The sequence below is a fragment of the Conger conger genome, chromosome 5, assembly GCF_963514075.1.
Source record: "Conger conger chromosome 5, fConCon1.1, whole genome shotgun sequence".
In the NCBI taxonomy this organism is placed as follows: Eukaryota; Metazoa; Chordata; class Actinopteri; order Anguilliformes; family Congridae; genus Conger; species Conger conger.
The window spans coordinates 7,835,543-7,852,150 of record NC_083764.1 but is presented as its reverse complement, the minus strand read 5'-3'; the positions used below and the strand labels follow the sequence as shown (position 1 = coordinate 7,852,150).

At 46.8% G+C, this 16,608-nt stretch overlaps 1 protein-coding gene across 1 annotated transcript in view; it reads left to right on the top strand.

Moving 5' to 3' along the window:
* The window catches only part of wasf1 (WASP family member 1), a 74,672-nt gene extending 65,933 nt beyond the window's left edge, over positions 1-8,739 (top strand). Inside the window, 3 exon segments of the mRNA XM_061244170.1 lie at positions 3,130-3,244; positions 3,246-3,669; positions 7,216-8,739. Of these exon segments, the coding sequence (XP_061100154.1) occupies positions 3,130-3,244; positions 3,246-3,669; positions 7,216-7,373 (697 nt within the window). The 3' untranslated portion in view covers positions 7,374-8,739.
* The last annotated feature ends 7,869 nt before the right edge of the window (positions 8,740-16,608 follow it).

Below are 16,608 nucleotides of genomic sequence, written 5' to 3'. Positions count from 1 at the left end.
ACTTACGGACTCCACTGCGTGCACACACACACACGTTAAAGGGATTCAGTACAGCTTTCCCCACACCCAGCTAAACAGCAGAGAGAGCGCTGATTGGGTCCCTGTAGGAGACTCTGCAGGCAATTAGCCAGGACTAATTAGCAGAACAAATGGAGGAGAGGAGCTGCTTTCATTCTGCCTCTCCTTTCTGAGCCGGCCCTTCTGTGGGCTTCAGAGGAGTCCGTGGACTGAGTGTTTCAGACATGACCTCTCCTCTGAGTGTTTCAGACACACACACACACACACACACACACACTCATACACACACACTCCTCTGAGTGTTTCAGACATGACCTCTCTGAGCGCTTCAGACACACACACACACACACACACACACAGCCTCTCCTCAGAGCGTTTCACACAGACACACCACACACACACTCCTCTGAGCGTTTCACACACCCACACACACACACACACACACACACAGCCTCTCCTCAGAGCGTTTCACACAGACACACACACACACACACACAGTCTCTCCTGCTGTTGCTCCTCTCTCCACCACTCCAGCTTCGGTGCAATCAAAGCTCAAACACCGGGAAAAACAGACTGGCAGGCAACTGTCCGTGACACTGGTGCGGTGGAGGGGGAGGAACAGGGACAGATGTGGGGCTGGTTTCAGACACAGATTAGGTTTAGTCCTGGACTACACCGAGTTTCGAATGGAGAGTATCCATTCAATATTGAATTTAGTCCAGGGCTAGACCACACCTATAACTATGACCATAACTGTAACCATAACTATGCCAAATGCCAATAATGTAATGTAATGTAATGACGATATTGACCTGAGCATCCACACTGTACGATAAATGGTAAATGGTTGGCATTTTATATAGCGCCTTTATCCAAAGCGCTGTACAATTGATGCTTCTCCATTCACCCATTCATACACACACTCACACGCTCACACGCTCACACGCTCACACACCGACAGCGATTGGCTGCCATGCAAGGCGCCGACCAGCTCATCCGGAGCATTTGTGGGTTAGGTGTCTTGCTCAGGGACACTTCGACACAGTCTGGGCGGGGTATCGAACCGGCAACCCTCCGACTGCCAGACGTCTGCTCTTACAGCCTGAGCCATGTCGCCCGATAACAATAACATTCTGCACGCAGCCTCTCAGTTACGCCGTCCGTAATGGCGGCCTGCGAATTTGGACGGATTCCGATCGGCTGTCGCTCCGGAAGTGATCGCGGCGACACCGTGGCCTCCGTCGTTACAGTAGCGGCGTTGCGTCAGAGCGTTTCGTTTAAAAAGCACACATTCTGGCCTCCGTCCTCCAGTCAAGCTCAACACCTCTCTCTTTTCATATTCCCCCCCCCTCCCCCCCCACTCCCTGCTCCTTATCCCTCATTCTGCGACCGCGTCCCCCCGGGATGGAGCCTGGAGGCCCGGCAGTGCCGCCGTCCGAGCTGTGAACCGCGCGCTCCGTTATCCCGCCGGCTCCAGAGGAAGCCTCCGCGCTGTCAGAAACCGCACCGGAACCCGTCAGCCTTTCCTAACCGACCTGTCATTCCCTCCTCCCCGCCCCGCTTTTTCCAAATCCCTTTGTTTTTCCTCGAGTGTCACTCGTACCTGCGTACCGAGAAGTCACATATCAATTTAATTCCCCCGCCAGCCTGATAAAGGCGTAATTGAAAAAAGGTAATTGAGTCGCCTTTTCGGAAGAGATTATCGGGCGTCGGCCGAGGAGGGAGGCCTGGGGTTCTCAGACCAGAGCGCATTCGATCCGTGGGTGCCCAGGTTGAATTTAATCACCATGATTAAAAAAATATATATATATGTTCTATTGAATAACTCTTCTTGTTTTGCCTCATGGATAAAATGCGACGAGAAAGCTAAATGGTCAATCCCTAATTTAATCATGCTGCAAAATCTGTTTTTTAAGTCTTTTGTTTTTATTTCTCTGTAGTAACTATTTGCTCGTTTGAAGTTACTTTCAAGTGTAATTGTCTGACCCCATGGGCGAAAATCTCAAAATGAGTAAAACTGTCTCACTCACTGGCTCATCTTTTTGTCTTATTTAGCAAAACAATAATATAAATACGATTTTAAGTCTAAATATGAGACTAAAATACGAGGTGAGACTCTGTTCTTTTTGGTTTTTGCAGTATATCCCCATGATGGGTAGAATTTTACGGCCATGGTTTTTGTATTTTTTTATTAATAACTCTGTTCTGGTTTTGCCTCACGGACAGACTGTGATGAGTAATCTCTGCAGAGAGAGCAGTGTGCGTGTCCCGGCCATGCGCTGAATTAGCGATGAGCTCGATCGCGCTGCGAACGCGCTAATGTGCAGGATGTGACGGACGCTCTAAGAAAAAGAGCAGCGATCTAAACGCATCGGGAATCGGGGGGGGAAAGGCGGTCGCCTGGGCGGAAGTCCTCGGAGGTGGAGGTGATTGGCTGGAGTGTAATCTGAGAGTCGCCGGATTGGCTGTAGTTATTCTGAGAGTCACCGGATTGGCTGTAGTTACTCTGAGAGTCGCCGGATTGGCTGTAGTTACTCGGCGGTGGGGGGGGGGGGGGGGGGGGGGGAGTGTGGGAGCGGGGCGAAGCTGGCAGACGTTGTGTGCGTTTTCTCTTGAGCGATGCATCATGGGACTGTAATCAGGGTGTTCTGGCTCTCATTACAGGAGGAGGGGGGGGGACACCCTGCCTCCTGGGGGTACAGTTTCACTCATTTTTATGTGAAATGTTGAGCTTGAGTTTCTTTGTTTCGTTCTCGAAATTGGCCACACCCAACCCGTCCCCTCTCTCTCTCTCTCTCTCTTTTCTCCCTCTTTAGGTCTTTTTCTCTCCCTCGTTTTTTTTACTCTGTTCTTTTAATGTTTATATGTTTGCAGGTAGTGTTGGTTGGAATGTGGATTTCACGCTTGTGTTGTGTGCAGTAAATGAGACTTAAAAGTAAAAATCTCTCTCTCTGCCCCCCCTCCCTCTCCTCTCTCTCCCTCTCTCTCTGTCCCTCTCTCCCCCTCTCCCTCTCTCTCTCCCCCCCTCTCCCTCTCTCTCTCCCCCCCCTCTCCCTCTCCCTCTCCCTCTCTCCCTCTCTCTCTCCCTCTCTCTCTCTCTCTCTCTCTCAGCTCCAGTTCGGGCTTCACCGACAGCCGTCCCCAATCCCCGGCCAGGACCCCCGTGTTCCTCAACCCCAACGCCCCGCCCCCTCCCCCGCCCCCCCCTGCCTCCGCCCCCGCCCCCCCTGCCCTGCTCCATGCCCGGGTCGGGCATGCGGGGCACCCCGCCCCCCCCGATACCCCCCCTCCCCAACCAGCCCCCGGCCATCCCCCCGCCCCCCGCCCCCCTCCAAATCGCCCCCGGGGTGCTGCACCCCGCCCCGCCCCCCATCGCCCCGCCCCTGCACCCCGCCTCCCCCGCTCGCCTCGCCCAGTCCCAGACGGACGGGCTGATCCTGCCCCCGCCCCCGCCGCCTCCCCCCCTGCCCCTGCCGGGCACCCGCACCTCCTCCCCTGCCCCACGCCACCCCCCCCCGGGGCCGCCCCCCGTGCCCTCCTTCCCGTCGGGGTCCGTCTCCTCCCCCCACGGGCACGAAGCCAAGCGGCACCCCTCCAACCTGCCCGTCATCAGCGACGCGAGGAGCGTGCTCCTGGAGGCCATTCGCAAGGGTGAGTCTCCGCCCCCCGCCGGGGCGCCTTGGCCAATCGGCACGCAGAACGCCGGGGGGGGGGAGGAGACCGCTGTCCGTCACGGCACAACACGGCTGACGAGCTCCAGGGAGATATGAAAAAGTTCAAAATGTGAAAAAAGCTCAAAAACACACGAATCGTAACGCGTGGGCCTTTACATCTAAACTGTTAACCTGCTTGTGGCTGGACTCTACTTGGCCGCGTGCCTAACACTACAGATCTAGGATTTTTAGGCAAACATTATAACGGCTTTTCTGAAATTGAAATTGTACCCTGCAGAATTACAGACTGAGAAAAATATTCAATAGTACACAAAAACGACTCGATTACGGTCACGCGAGAACTTTTAATTCGTCACTTCCACCCCTGTATATATTATACATGAATGCATGACTGTGGGTTGCTTTTCAGATACGTAGTCTGGGAATACGCTTCTACAGTGACATTGTGCAAATATGACCTTCGGCGGTGCATTCCTGCACTGTATCTGTGAGATCAGTGCGCAAGGCACCGAGAAAATGTGACTGTTAGTTGCGTGCACTACTCAGCCTGTGTGTCAGCTGTGATCCACTAGCAGGGGCGCTGAACGGAAGTGAACCACGTACCAGGAGTGCAATGCGTCCGGTGTAATTCAGGCCTTACATTGCTAATTATCTTTGCGACGGGTCATTTTAACTCTTTAACAGCTCATACCGTCAGAACATTGCGACAGGAAATTTGAACGGTTACCGTTTCAAACCGAGGTACAGTATATGATGAAACCGGACCGTGCCTAGTTGGGAACGATGCCCCCCTTCGGCTGGTGGTGGAATAGCATCCCGGTCAACACAAAACGTTCTCACAATGCTGCCGCAATGCAGTGCCAACGTTACAACATTGACTAAACACTCCTGTGAGAATATTTCGGACAGCGAGTTTAAACTCTGTCACTGTGTAGAGGGGAAGGACTAGGCAGCAAAACATTCAGGTGACTGAATGCTGCCTTGCATTGCATGAGAGTGAAAAATATTCCCATCGGCCAACAGGAGCGCAGAGCTCCTATTGGCCGATGCGTCTGTGTGTGTTTTTTTGTTGCGTCTGTGTGTGTCTCTGTGTGTGTGTGTGTGTGTGTGCGCTTCTGGTTTGGAGCCTTCATTTTGTTTGTGTAACCTTACAAATTTATGGCACTATTTGTTTGTATAACCTTTATTTTCCAATTTACCATTGGTCTGCTGTGTCCAAAAGCATTCAGGCTCATCCTATAAATTTGGTGCGAGGTAGAGGGCGCGGGTTTCTGCCGGGGAATAAATTGAAATGGCCTTTTGCCAGCAGACCGGTGGATGGGCGTATCGCCCTCACTCCCACCGATCATCCCGAGGAACCGAACGAGGAGCAGAGCTGTCTGCGCTGTCCCCAACACAGCCCCAACACAGCCCCAACACACAGCCCCAACACAGCCCCAACACACAGCCCCAACGCATGCCCAACACACAGCCCCAACACACAGCCCCAACACAGCCCCAACACACAGCCCCAACACACAGCCCCAACACAGCCCCAACACAGCCCCAACACACAGCCTCAACACACAGCCCCAACACAGCCCCAACGCACAGCCCCAACACACAGCCCCGCCCCAATGCTCATTTCACACGTATCATTTCCAGCAGACCCCCTGTTCTTGCAGCGTGGTTCTGGGTAAGATACGTACGTGCATCTTAAGCATCGTGAAAAACTGTTACGAGCGTCAGGTGAAGTGTAAATGCTGATTGCAGCTGTATTGGTGTATCGCCATTTATAGTCACAGCTAAACGCAGCTGGTGGTGTTAGGCCTGTGTGTGTGTGTGTGTGTGTGTGGGCGGGGCGTTGGGGTAGAGTTCATTTTTGAACATTAATTTGGGGTCTCCTCAGACAGAAGTTTGGGAACCTCTGCCGTCGATCCTTGCGCCCCTAATCCTTACGGCTCTCCCGCCTGAAAGATACAATAAGTCATTTCAGACTTCTAACGGTCAAGAGAGGAATAGCAGCAACAAGCACCCTCAAACCACTACACTGTTTATCCCTCCCCCTTCTCTGTGAACACACTGACGTTGAAACGCCATTGGTCGTGGCAATTAGAACAAATTTTCAACCAATGAGCTTGAATTATTGTACAGCTATACAATGTTTTGGTACAGAGTGTCGGTCCGTCAACTGTACATTTCTAAACCCGAATCTAAGGACAATAAACACAGACAGAGGGTGAGTCAACATGTCAGTGAGCCTTTTTGCGATGATGGGAAGGGATGTTTACGATGTTTTAACACAAAAATCTTACCTATCGAGAAATTGATCGAGAGTGCGAGCGGGCGAACAATCGGCCTCGGCTACGGCCCCGCTACGGCCCCCCGGTCACACGCAGCAGGTTAAAGCGACAGGAAGTGCAGAAAGAGTCGCTTCTCTGTGTGAAACGGCGTCCTGCCTGCGGGTACCCCGGCGTGACCCCGACAAAAAACACCCGCACGTCAGGTTAGCCGTTGCCCTCGACCGAGGCGCTGACCTCAGAGCTGGAGCTGGTCCCCGGGCGCGGCACCACGGCTGCCCACCGCTCCTAAGTAACCGGAACGGGTCACATGCAGAGGACAGATCGCCCCACAGGGTTCCATAAAGCAGAGGCTCTCACCACGCAGTGCAGTCAAGCCTGTTCCATTTAAACGCCATAACAGCGTCACAGCAAACAGCGCACGTACGAGGTCGACATCTACGGTAAAAAGGCTATTATGTTTTATGTACTATTAATTGCCTGTGTGAGAGGACTGGCCAGGCGGCGATGGTATGCTCAGTGAATAGATGTGCGAAAGACGGACTGTGGCGAACGGGAGGCGTTTATTCCCGGGGAGGGAGCTCGATATCAACACAGCAGGTCACGCTGGAACCATGAATACAGAATCAAAACGGAACACAAAAATAGCGAAACGAACTAAATTACAATATCGCTGGCTACACTGACGTAGGCTCTCGAATGAACGGCCCTTCCAAAGCGATTTGTCCGTATATAATTTCAACGTCCCTTAATGGACAATTAGCTCCGTTACACTCATCTTGCTTATTTAGCCGAATAATTACTTATGACTTGATGTTTTGTGATTTGAAGCTTTGAACAATTTCTTATCTCAAGGCCTCCGCTGGCAGCTCCCAGACCCCCCCCCCTCCCTGCTCAGCCCCCCTGTTAAGAACCGTTGTACTGAAGTTTATGGTAAATGGTTGGCATTTATATAGCCTCTTTATCCAAAGCGCTGTACAATTGATGCTTCTCCATTCACCCATTCACACACACACTCACACTCACACACCGACGGCGATTGGCTGCCACGCAAGGCCCCGACCAGCTCGTCAGGGGCATTTTGGGGCGTTAGGCGTCTCGCTCAGGGACACTTCGACACAGCCCGGGCGGGGGGATCGAAACCGGCAACCCTCCGACTGCCAGACGACGGCTCTTACCGCCTGAGCCATGTCGCCCCCGTTTATCTCACCCCCCCCTCCTCCTCTCCCTCTCCCTCTCCGCAGGGATCCAGCTGCGGAAGGTGGAGGAGCAGCGGGAGCAGGAGGCCAAGCACGAGCGCGTGGGAAACGACGTGGCCACCATCTTATCGCGCCGCATCGCCGTGGAGTACAGCGACTCGGAGGACGAGTCCGAGTTCGACGAGGTGGACTGGATGGAGTGACGCCTCCTCCGCTTCCTCCTCTCCTCCTCCTCTCATCCGTTCTTCCCCTCTTCCCCTACCCCTCCTCCCCTCCTCCCCCACGTGCTGTCCTCATTCGTGGTACTTGTTTTTTTCGGAGGGGGGAGGGGGGAGGGCCGGTGCGCTCCGGGTTACGGTCATTTTCCGAGTGTTTTGCAGATGTTTTGTACTCATTTTCTACACTACATCGTTTTTTTTTTGTTTTTGTTTTTTTTTTCACTTATATATTCTCCTCTTGTACAGTTGAAAATAAAATAACCAAATTTCTTTACCCCCCCCCCCCCCCAGCCCGCCCCAATTACCTTTAAGAGGAGAGCTGTGGAGAGAGAAATAAGCCCTCTTTTTATATTGCTGTCGTATCATTTAGAAAGCGGTATGAAGTTTTTGTTTCTTTTACAAGCTCGCCATCTACTGGTCGGAAATGGAAGTGTGAACAGATACCTTAGTAATCTTTTTTTCTTTTTATTTATTTTTTTAAACACTAGCAGTTTTTAAAAGGGCCAGTAAATTCTGGTGCGAACCAAATTGAGAATAGAATGTTTGAAAGTGTGGCGGCTCCGTCGGGACTCTGGTTTTACTCCTTTTATCTCAGTCCTGGGGGGTGAGTTTTACTGGACGCAAAACACCAGAGAAGGAACATCGAGACCGGATGTAAACTTACCAAGCAATCCGTAACATATCTGTCAACAGTCTGTGAACCAAACCGACCGTTTGTAGGATCCGGGCTGGCTCGTACAACCCACAACACGCGCGGAACGGGCGCGCGGGTGTGTTCGATGAAGCGAGTTGCTTTGTATTTTAGTGTTTTTGTACGGGATTTGTACTTGGGTACGTGTTCAACAAGCCACTACAGTCGACTGCGAGCAGCTAACACGTGACACTCAACCGGTGCTCACTGTTGTACGCACACTGACTCCGGGGAAAGGGGGGGGGGGGGGTAAAGGAAACTAAAAATTAAAAAACGGGAACGAATGAAACTCTGGAACATATGGCAGCTGTGAACATCGCCTCTACGCCGAGTCTGTGGAAGAATGTGTGGCGCCACCCTGTGGTTGGAAAACGCCACTGCAGTTCAGTGGAAGAAGGATGGTCCGACTTTTAAACCGGCCTGTACTCTCGAAAAAAAATGAAGTTGTCATTATTTTTCTTCTACTATTATGCCTTATTGTTTGTACCATACATGTTAAGTTCATGAATGTATTGTGCTGTACTACTTGCCCGTGCATTAAAGTTTAGCTGTTTCTATGTGAGAAGACCTGGGTTAAAATACGGTATACTGTGTAACTTATGTAACTGTTTACTGTAACAGTTTGCTTGAATTAATAAAAGCTAACGTTATGTTTAACGAGCCCAGCTGTGAGGTATACTTCTTCTGTGGTTTTGCAAACACTGCACACGCTGCATGCAAGGCAGACCGCAGACCTGGGGCAAATAATCCTGAGCTTGCCTGGTGTATTTGAACCTATGAAATACTCTCAGAAAGCTCCACTTTCGGTCCTCTTGGTTGGCTCAGCTGTACCCAGGCAAGATCAATCGAGCACAGTAAAGTGATTGAATCTAAAACAATTTACGTGTTCTGACCCAGATCTGGTACTAGACCACAATCGAATTCAGTCACAAGGACATAAGCAAAGTGCAAAGGGTGGTAGTCACACAGTTTAAGGTCTACTTCTCACCACAGGACAGATCATTCTTTCAAACTGCTGAGATTGGCCAGGCCAGGGTCTGACAGGAACTCTCTCCAAAAACCCTGTTTCTGGGAAACTCAGTCTTTAATAACCTTTGAGATAACAAGGGGCTCTTTTTCCAAAAAGGGTTGCTCAATTCGATATCATAATGAAACTTGCCCGTTTATATAAAATTGAAAAATTCCACAAGACGTGGACTGTAATATCTGCTCGACGAGGAAAAGAAATCAATATGATTCACCGCCAGTAGAACTGCCATTTTGGCGGTTTGTAATGAGACCCAATTCATTTTCATGAATTTCGAGATTACTCTTGTAAAAGGAATACCTTCAGTCTCATCAAACGGGGCTTCTACCGGCCATTTTGAATAAGTCAGAGGCTTTGGCTGGATTCTATTCCAAATGGCTTTCCTCCTTCCCTTGCTTCAAGGGGGGAATCCTCAAAATGCCAGGGTGAAATATGGCGGTCGCAGCCAAGTGGGGTTCGGTTTTCCGAATTATAAAAGGAGAGGGAGCGATTTTATTCCCTTGCTCCATCGTTTTTTCCTCCCTCCAGACAAGGGTATAAAATGCAGGAAGAGAAGTCCCACGATGCAATGCTCTATCTGTGAAGAAGAGGGGAGCGAATCTGCACTTTGAAACGGAAGAGGCAATATTTTTTGGGGGATTGAGTTTGAGGTTTGGGAATAATTCATGAGCACATTTTGAGGGATGGGGCATAGGTGGTTGTGTGTGTGTGTGTGTTTTTTTTTTTAGTAAGGTTTAAGACATCCTTAATAGTGTTTTATAAGTCCAGCGTGTGCTTTTATTATCACCAGAAATTAGCTAGGGTGCTTGTTATGAATTATTAATCAACTTCCAAAGTCATCCAAGGGAAAAAGAAAATACTTACTTGAGGTTACTATAGGGTAGTGCTTCCTATATAGGTTGCAAGGGTGGTTCAGTTCCATTTTGGTTGGTTCGTCGTCTATCCTCCAAGGCAGAGCACCTGTTAAACTTTAGGGTGTTCAGGGTTAGGGTAGTACTGGCACTCGCCATTCAGAGTACTGGAGCCTTTAAGCAGGAAGAATTTGTCCCTCTTGTGTTGGGAGTTTTATGTGCGTTTGTTCAGTCCTCTTGGACTAAGTACTAAGTTTCAGAATCCAGTTTTTCTTCCTGGTGTCCAGTTATTATTTGTTGGAAGGCCCAATATTTCTAGTGCCTCAAGTCCATGGTGAAGGAAATGAGCCACCAGGTATGTGTCTGTCTCCTTATGATTTCTAATGTTATATATGTGTTGCGCTAGTCTACATTTAATTCCCTGTCTCTCCTACATATTTAGGGTTAGGGTTAAGTTTGCTTCTTGCACGTCATGTCAAGTTTAGTCGGGAAACTACTCCCTCGAGGGAAGACCACAAGGCGAGGGAAAGTGTTAAAATGGAATGGAAGCCAGACGCTGTTGTCTCAGGGCTATGCAAGGTGCTAAATTAGTTTCAGCTAGTGTCAGCTTGCCATCTTTAAAGCATTAAATTGCACCATTGCTAATGTGTATCGTTCAACTGCACGTGAATTTATTTACACACCGTTGAGATAAAAGCGGAAACGGCCTCTGCTGATGTTGACCCGAAGGAAGTCTTCCTTCCCATTAGTATGAGTGAGACGCTTTTCAGCAAACACACTTTGTTTTCCTAACAAGAAAATTGATGCCACTTCCAGTAACACCATAGGATTTTGGGAAGAGTGTAGTATTTTACAGGGAAGTTGTGTCAGTGTAACTAATTTCATGATTTTACATGTTAAAAATGCATAATACATTACACTTAATGAGAAAGATAAGTAGAGCAATATAATAATGAAAATTGCACGTTTTTTTGAAAATGTTATTAATTATTTAAGACCAAGTGGAGTTGAATGAATGCGACAGTTTTGCTTAGATGCACTGGAAAAAGGGGGTTATTACGAACTGAATTTACGCTGGGGTACATATCATTATGTCTTTTATGGTAGAGGAGGTACAACTGTGCATAAAAAACATTTTGCCATAAGTGTTGGTCCACATTTCCCCGGTCATTCCGCATTCCTGCGGGATCTTCTCGGTGAATTCGCAGCTTCACGCAAGAGCCGATGCAGCTAGATGGCAGTCTTCCGCCTCTTTCCGTGTTTGTTCATAAATCAAGACTTCATAAACTTTTGCGTTGTTTCTGAAGCCGACCTTTCCGTCATTTATTACCGAAACGTATTTTATCGCACACTCTTAAACTCGAGACTGTATTCCCGAAAGCCTTTTTGTCGTTAAAACCGTTGCATTCAGCGAATGTCAGCGTTTTTTCCTCGTGACTTGAATGTTTGAAAGCGAATGTTTCGGGTGCCGTTACCCATCTGAACAGCAAGGGTATTCTTGCAGCCTTGAAAAGTACTGGAGCAGGGTCATTTTTATTAACAAAAAGAAATAAATTGAGAAGTAACTGGACCTCTGGAGATTTGTAGAGACAGGTACTATTTTTGTTTAGTAGTGTAGTCAGTGATTGTTAGACATTCTGCCTTTGCCAAACTAAAAGAACCAAGTGAAATGCATATTAGGTTACGAGTACTATTACTACTAGCACAACTACAAGTAGTAATAACTGAGTTAGTACTCAGTTAGTACAGATATTCTGTGTTCACGCAGCTTCTGATTCTGAATGCAAATGCAGACTGCTGTTTCTATTCACTACACGTTTCTACCAACCAAACTGTGAAGTTAGCTGCTCTACTGCAGCTTGTCCAGATAGGTTCCAGGTGACTGTGCAACCATACAAGTCACCATTGCATGATGGAGTATGCAGGAGTCCATTTTAATTCAAGAACTGTGAAGCATCAATTAGTGCACATTAGTACCAATTAGCATGTGAAAAGAAAGTGTGTTACTTATTGCCTGCTTTTCCTTTTCTTATTTTAAGGCCTGATTAATTTGTTTTCATTCAGGCAGTTATGATACTTCATTAATAACCATGCCCGGCTGTAGCCTCCGGGTGAGTGATTTATAGCGAACAGAAAGAATGAGAGGCAGTATTACGCCAGAGTCACTGCAAGAGTAATGAGAAACCCAGGCATGCATGAAAAATACTCTTTCACATTAACTTAGCAGTACTGGGAAACTTCACATCTACATAAACAATTGCACATAGGGGAATAGCTGATCTTTTGAATTGTCAATGTAACTTACGAGCAGCGAATTATGTTAAAACATTGCCTTGGGCACAGCTCAACCTTAGAGTGGTTTTGACAAAAAAAACAAAAAAAAAAACACCTCGACTAAAGTGCATATATCCTGTCCTCACCCTGCAAAATCTTGGGTCCCATTAGACCTGATGGAAGTTAATGAGCCAGACAGAGTCATTTGGACCAATTGCAGAAGCCGTGCTTTGTGACATTACCTACACAGACTCCACCGCGTACCGCTGTTTCCTACACTAATGCACATCGGGGTCACACGAGTCCACACGAGTCCTTTCATTTTATTTTTTAGAGGGAAAGCAACTGGTGCAAGAACACAGGTTTGTGGGTTTAAGTGCAAGGGAAGGTATGAGATATGGTCAGTTGAATTTATAGGCGGCATGTTACCTTCATCCTGCCTAAAAGTTATCTCCCATACAAGTAAACTAGGTCTCAACGCTGCTCAATTCGATAGTGCCAATTCTGAGAAAACAGCCTCTCGAGAATATTTATTGGGAACGTAACATTTAATTGTTTCACAATACTGTTTACCTGCAGGGCAAAGGGCTGGCAAACTCCCACATTACTGTGTGCTGAACTTCTAGGTTCTAGGTTGGACAAAATTAGGCTGCAATTTTGTGATTGTGATTAGGCCTACAGCACAGGAAATAAATGTGGAGTAGAGTTGTTCTGACCTTTTCATCTGCTGCTGGGCTGGGCTATGCTGTCCATCTTGACTCTAAAATGCAAAGGTGAGTTTAAATTAGAGGGATTAAAAAAAAAGTTTACATTAGTTTGTGGCTCAATGTGAATTAAATATCTTACAAAAACCTTATAAAACCCAACTTCGTAAAGACATTTCTGAAAAATACATTCTGACCTAATTAGAACAACGTTGGCAAATGGTAACAGTTAACGACAGTGAACTTGGGGATGTCAGCTTGCTAGCTAGCTAGCTTAGTTAGCTGGCCTAGATCATAGGCATATTGTAAACACTCTGTAAAAACGAGTTAGCTGGCTAAGTAAATAATTACATTTCCAAAATAATACTTACAGCCTCAGACTTAGCCTTAATCATTCATGTTACCGTCTGACTGACCAGCAAAGCCGTTAAGTTACACCACATCACCGATGACTAGTTAACTAGCTGGGTAGTTAGGCTGATTAGCTGGCTTTTAACCACACGAATGTTAGCTTAGCTAGCGAATGCAGAGTTTTACTGGTTAAGATAAATTAGATAAAATCGTTCAGGAGACAAACAGAGATCAATATATATTTTTTGCAGTTTGTGACCAAGCAAAGTACTTACACAAGTTTCATCCCCAAAAACTAATTGAACTACATTTTACAGAAATGAGTCTGCCCGCGGGCCTGGCGCGCAACAACAATCTGTGAACCTTACCCGTCGTGTAGAACTGAAAACCTCCACTTGAATCACGGAGTTGAACACAGGGATTTCAACGCTAAATTCAGGGTTTAGCTGGTTCACACAAAGACTAATTGGGTGCTCTGACATTGAGTCATTTGGAGCACCTTGTCTGGATTAGGTTATAGCCTATTGGCGTGAACCACTTCGTTGTACGTCGCTCTGGATAAGAGCGTCTGCTAAATGCCTTGTAATGTAATGTAGAAGCTAAATTTATGGTAAAAATGCATGAATACCGTCTGGAGTGAAGTCAGAAAAAACACAAATGGGTGTAATAGTCCATTTCTGAGTTCAACTCAGGGAAGGTTTACTGCTGAATACATCCAGCTTGCTGGCAATGGTAAATGCTCCGCATGTAGAACCAAACACTTTCCACTGGTTTAATGGATTTTTATTTTTAATATAGGCTCACTTAAAAAATATAGCATCCATCATGCATCTCAAAAATAGTCACGGCTGTGTTTACAATGACCCATTAGATAAGCTATTAGAGCCGGTAAATGCATTTCTAAATTTAGTTTTTTGTTTACCAAAAATCTCAGCTGTGTTTGTAGATGGTCTTCTCTCGTCCTGATAATAATCTGTTACAGAAGCTAGAATGTGGGCCAGAATCGAATTTTTAAAAATCCTTTATTTAAAGAGGGGAGGTCCATTGAGAACATGTTTCTCCTTTTGAAGGACAGAGAGAACAGTTGCAAGTGGGGAGGGAGAGAGAGAGGGGGAGAGAACAGGGATAAAGCCCCTGGATCAGTTTTTGGGTAAAGGGCCCTACGCAAGGGCCCAGATTTCTTCCTATTCTATTCAGGGACCTGATATAATTTCTCCAGATTTCTCCCTATAAAACAAGCTCTAGCTGAATAAGAACAGAAAACACTGGGGAGGGGGAAAAGGGAATAACAGCTCCAATCCGAAGTTGATTGGATGCCACACAAAGGCATGATGAATAACTAGATCACGTGGAGTATTGTAACAGCCACGGAATTTAATTGGACACCGAAAGGTAAGCATCTTTCCCGCTCTTCCTTTTTCACTTATTTATGAAATCAGTGTAAAACGAAAATGTTCTGGGATCACTGTACGTTTACAGTAAAGTTCTCTATCCCCATATTTATATTTATCGGCGACCGGCCACCACAGTGTTGTTTTCCAGCGTTAGAATTTGGCAGGATGAACCGCAGATGAAATGACAGTCTCGCTGCGACCAGCAGCCACCAGAGGGCAGTAGTATACCCCAGTGCACGTGCCTCGTCTGCCCGATACATCAGAGGAAGGGGGAGAAAGGGCGATGGGTCAGGTTGAGCTGTTTGTGCCAAAAAAAATAAAATAAAATAAAACATTTTAAAAAGCTGGTAATGAACGGCCAGGGCTTTGACTGCTGGACGGATTCCAAGTCAAACAATGGCGACTGATGAGGGAGACGGACCGATCGTCTCACCTCACCGTGAGTGGGCCCTCAAAGGCCTGGACGTCCTCTGCCTGCCTTAGCGCTTAACCTAAAAGGGTGGGAAGTGTGTCAAGGAGCGCCGTTCTACCGCTAGAACGCAACCTCCAGCTCATCGTTTTTCGGTTTATTTTCCCAACACGAAGCTTACGCCAATGCCGGGCCGGGTCGACTGCGGGCTATTTTCAGGCTCAGTAAACAGGTACAAATTGGGAGAAGATGAAAGCTCTGAGCCTAAGACGTGTCCCGGTTTCAGCCCGAGCTCAATTAATGTTTGTCCTCAACTTATAAAGGATCAAAGAGAGTAACTGCTTTCAAAGGGAAAAAAAACGGTATTCTTTCCATTCTTCTTTCTTTTTGTGATCCCTGAATATAGCCATATATTCCGTTTACTTTTGTATAATATAGTTTGCTTTACTTGTCTGTGTGTGAAAAGAAAGGGAATTCCTACATTAACTGCTAGTCTTTTTATGGGCTTTTTTTTCTGTTCAAATTCTTAGTCAGTGTTCTAATTGAACTCTTCTCAATTACCGTCCATGTTTTCAATTACCAGTATTGATTGTTACATCAGCATTCTGATCACGTATTTATCCCTTAAAGGGCTAATGTAAATGGTTTAGATTTTAATCAGAATTTCATCTTGTTAAAGAGCATTGAATACTGCCATCATTTCACACAACAATAGTTTGGTGTGCATGTGAAAGGCATGCGATATCTATTTTAATAAAGGTTTAATTAATGTTTTCACATGAGTAAAACAGGTGGCAAGATGAGATGTATAAGCTGTCATATGTTCCCACTTTGATGTTGCCATGTGAACTGAGAAAAAAAAAATGCATAATTGAGCGCATTACGTTTACATCATATTCTCTGGAACAAACTGTTGACCTTCTCCATAATGAAATGCTGGGTCATTGTCTGTGAGGACAAAGAAGGCATGTACACACAGAGAAAGCATCGCCTCACTCATGGATGTAAATGCTCATCTCAAACAAGGATTTTCTATTTGCCTCATTTTTGTTATGTGAAGAGTTTTCTTTTTTTAAAAAGAGCTAAGCCAGGTCCTCTTCAAAGGCTAATTATTAGACTCCAGAAATCTGCTGTTTGAGAAGTGAGGAGCTGTACTGAGTGGGTGACAGAAACCGGCTCCAACGCTAACATCACCGCGGTTTCCTAGCTGCCACGTTACCTGGACCACGCAGGACTCGGTGAAAACTCAGCATGGGACATTGCAGACAAACCAAATCCTTGTCTGCTCTACATTTTATTGTACTGCTGCATTTTGGGTTGAATGAAACAGTGCGTGACCTATAAGCAGGTTTATTTATCGATGTGAACATAACCATTTCTCTCATCAACCTCTTTTCAATACTTCCCCTTCCCCTTTTTCCTCCGTTCAGCCTGGTCGTATTTACTAGCCATGTTAACATGCAGAGACCCCCAGCACAGACACTAACTCAGGCCTCATTCACGAAAAACATTGTCTCAA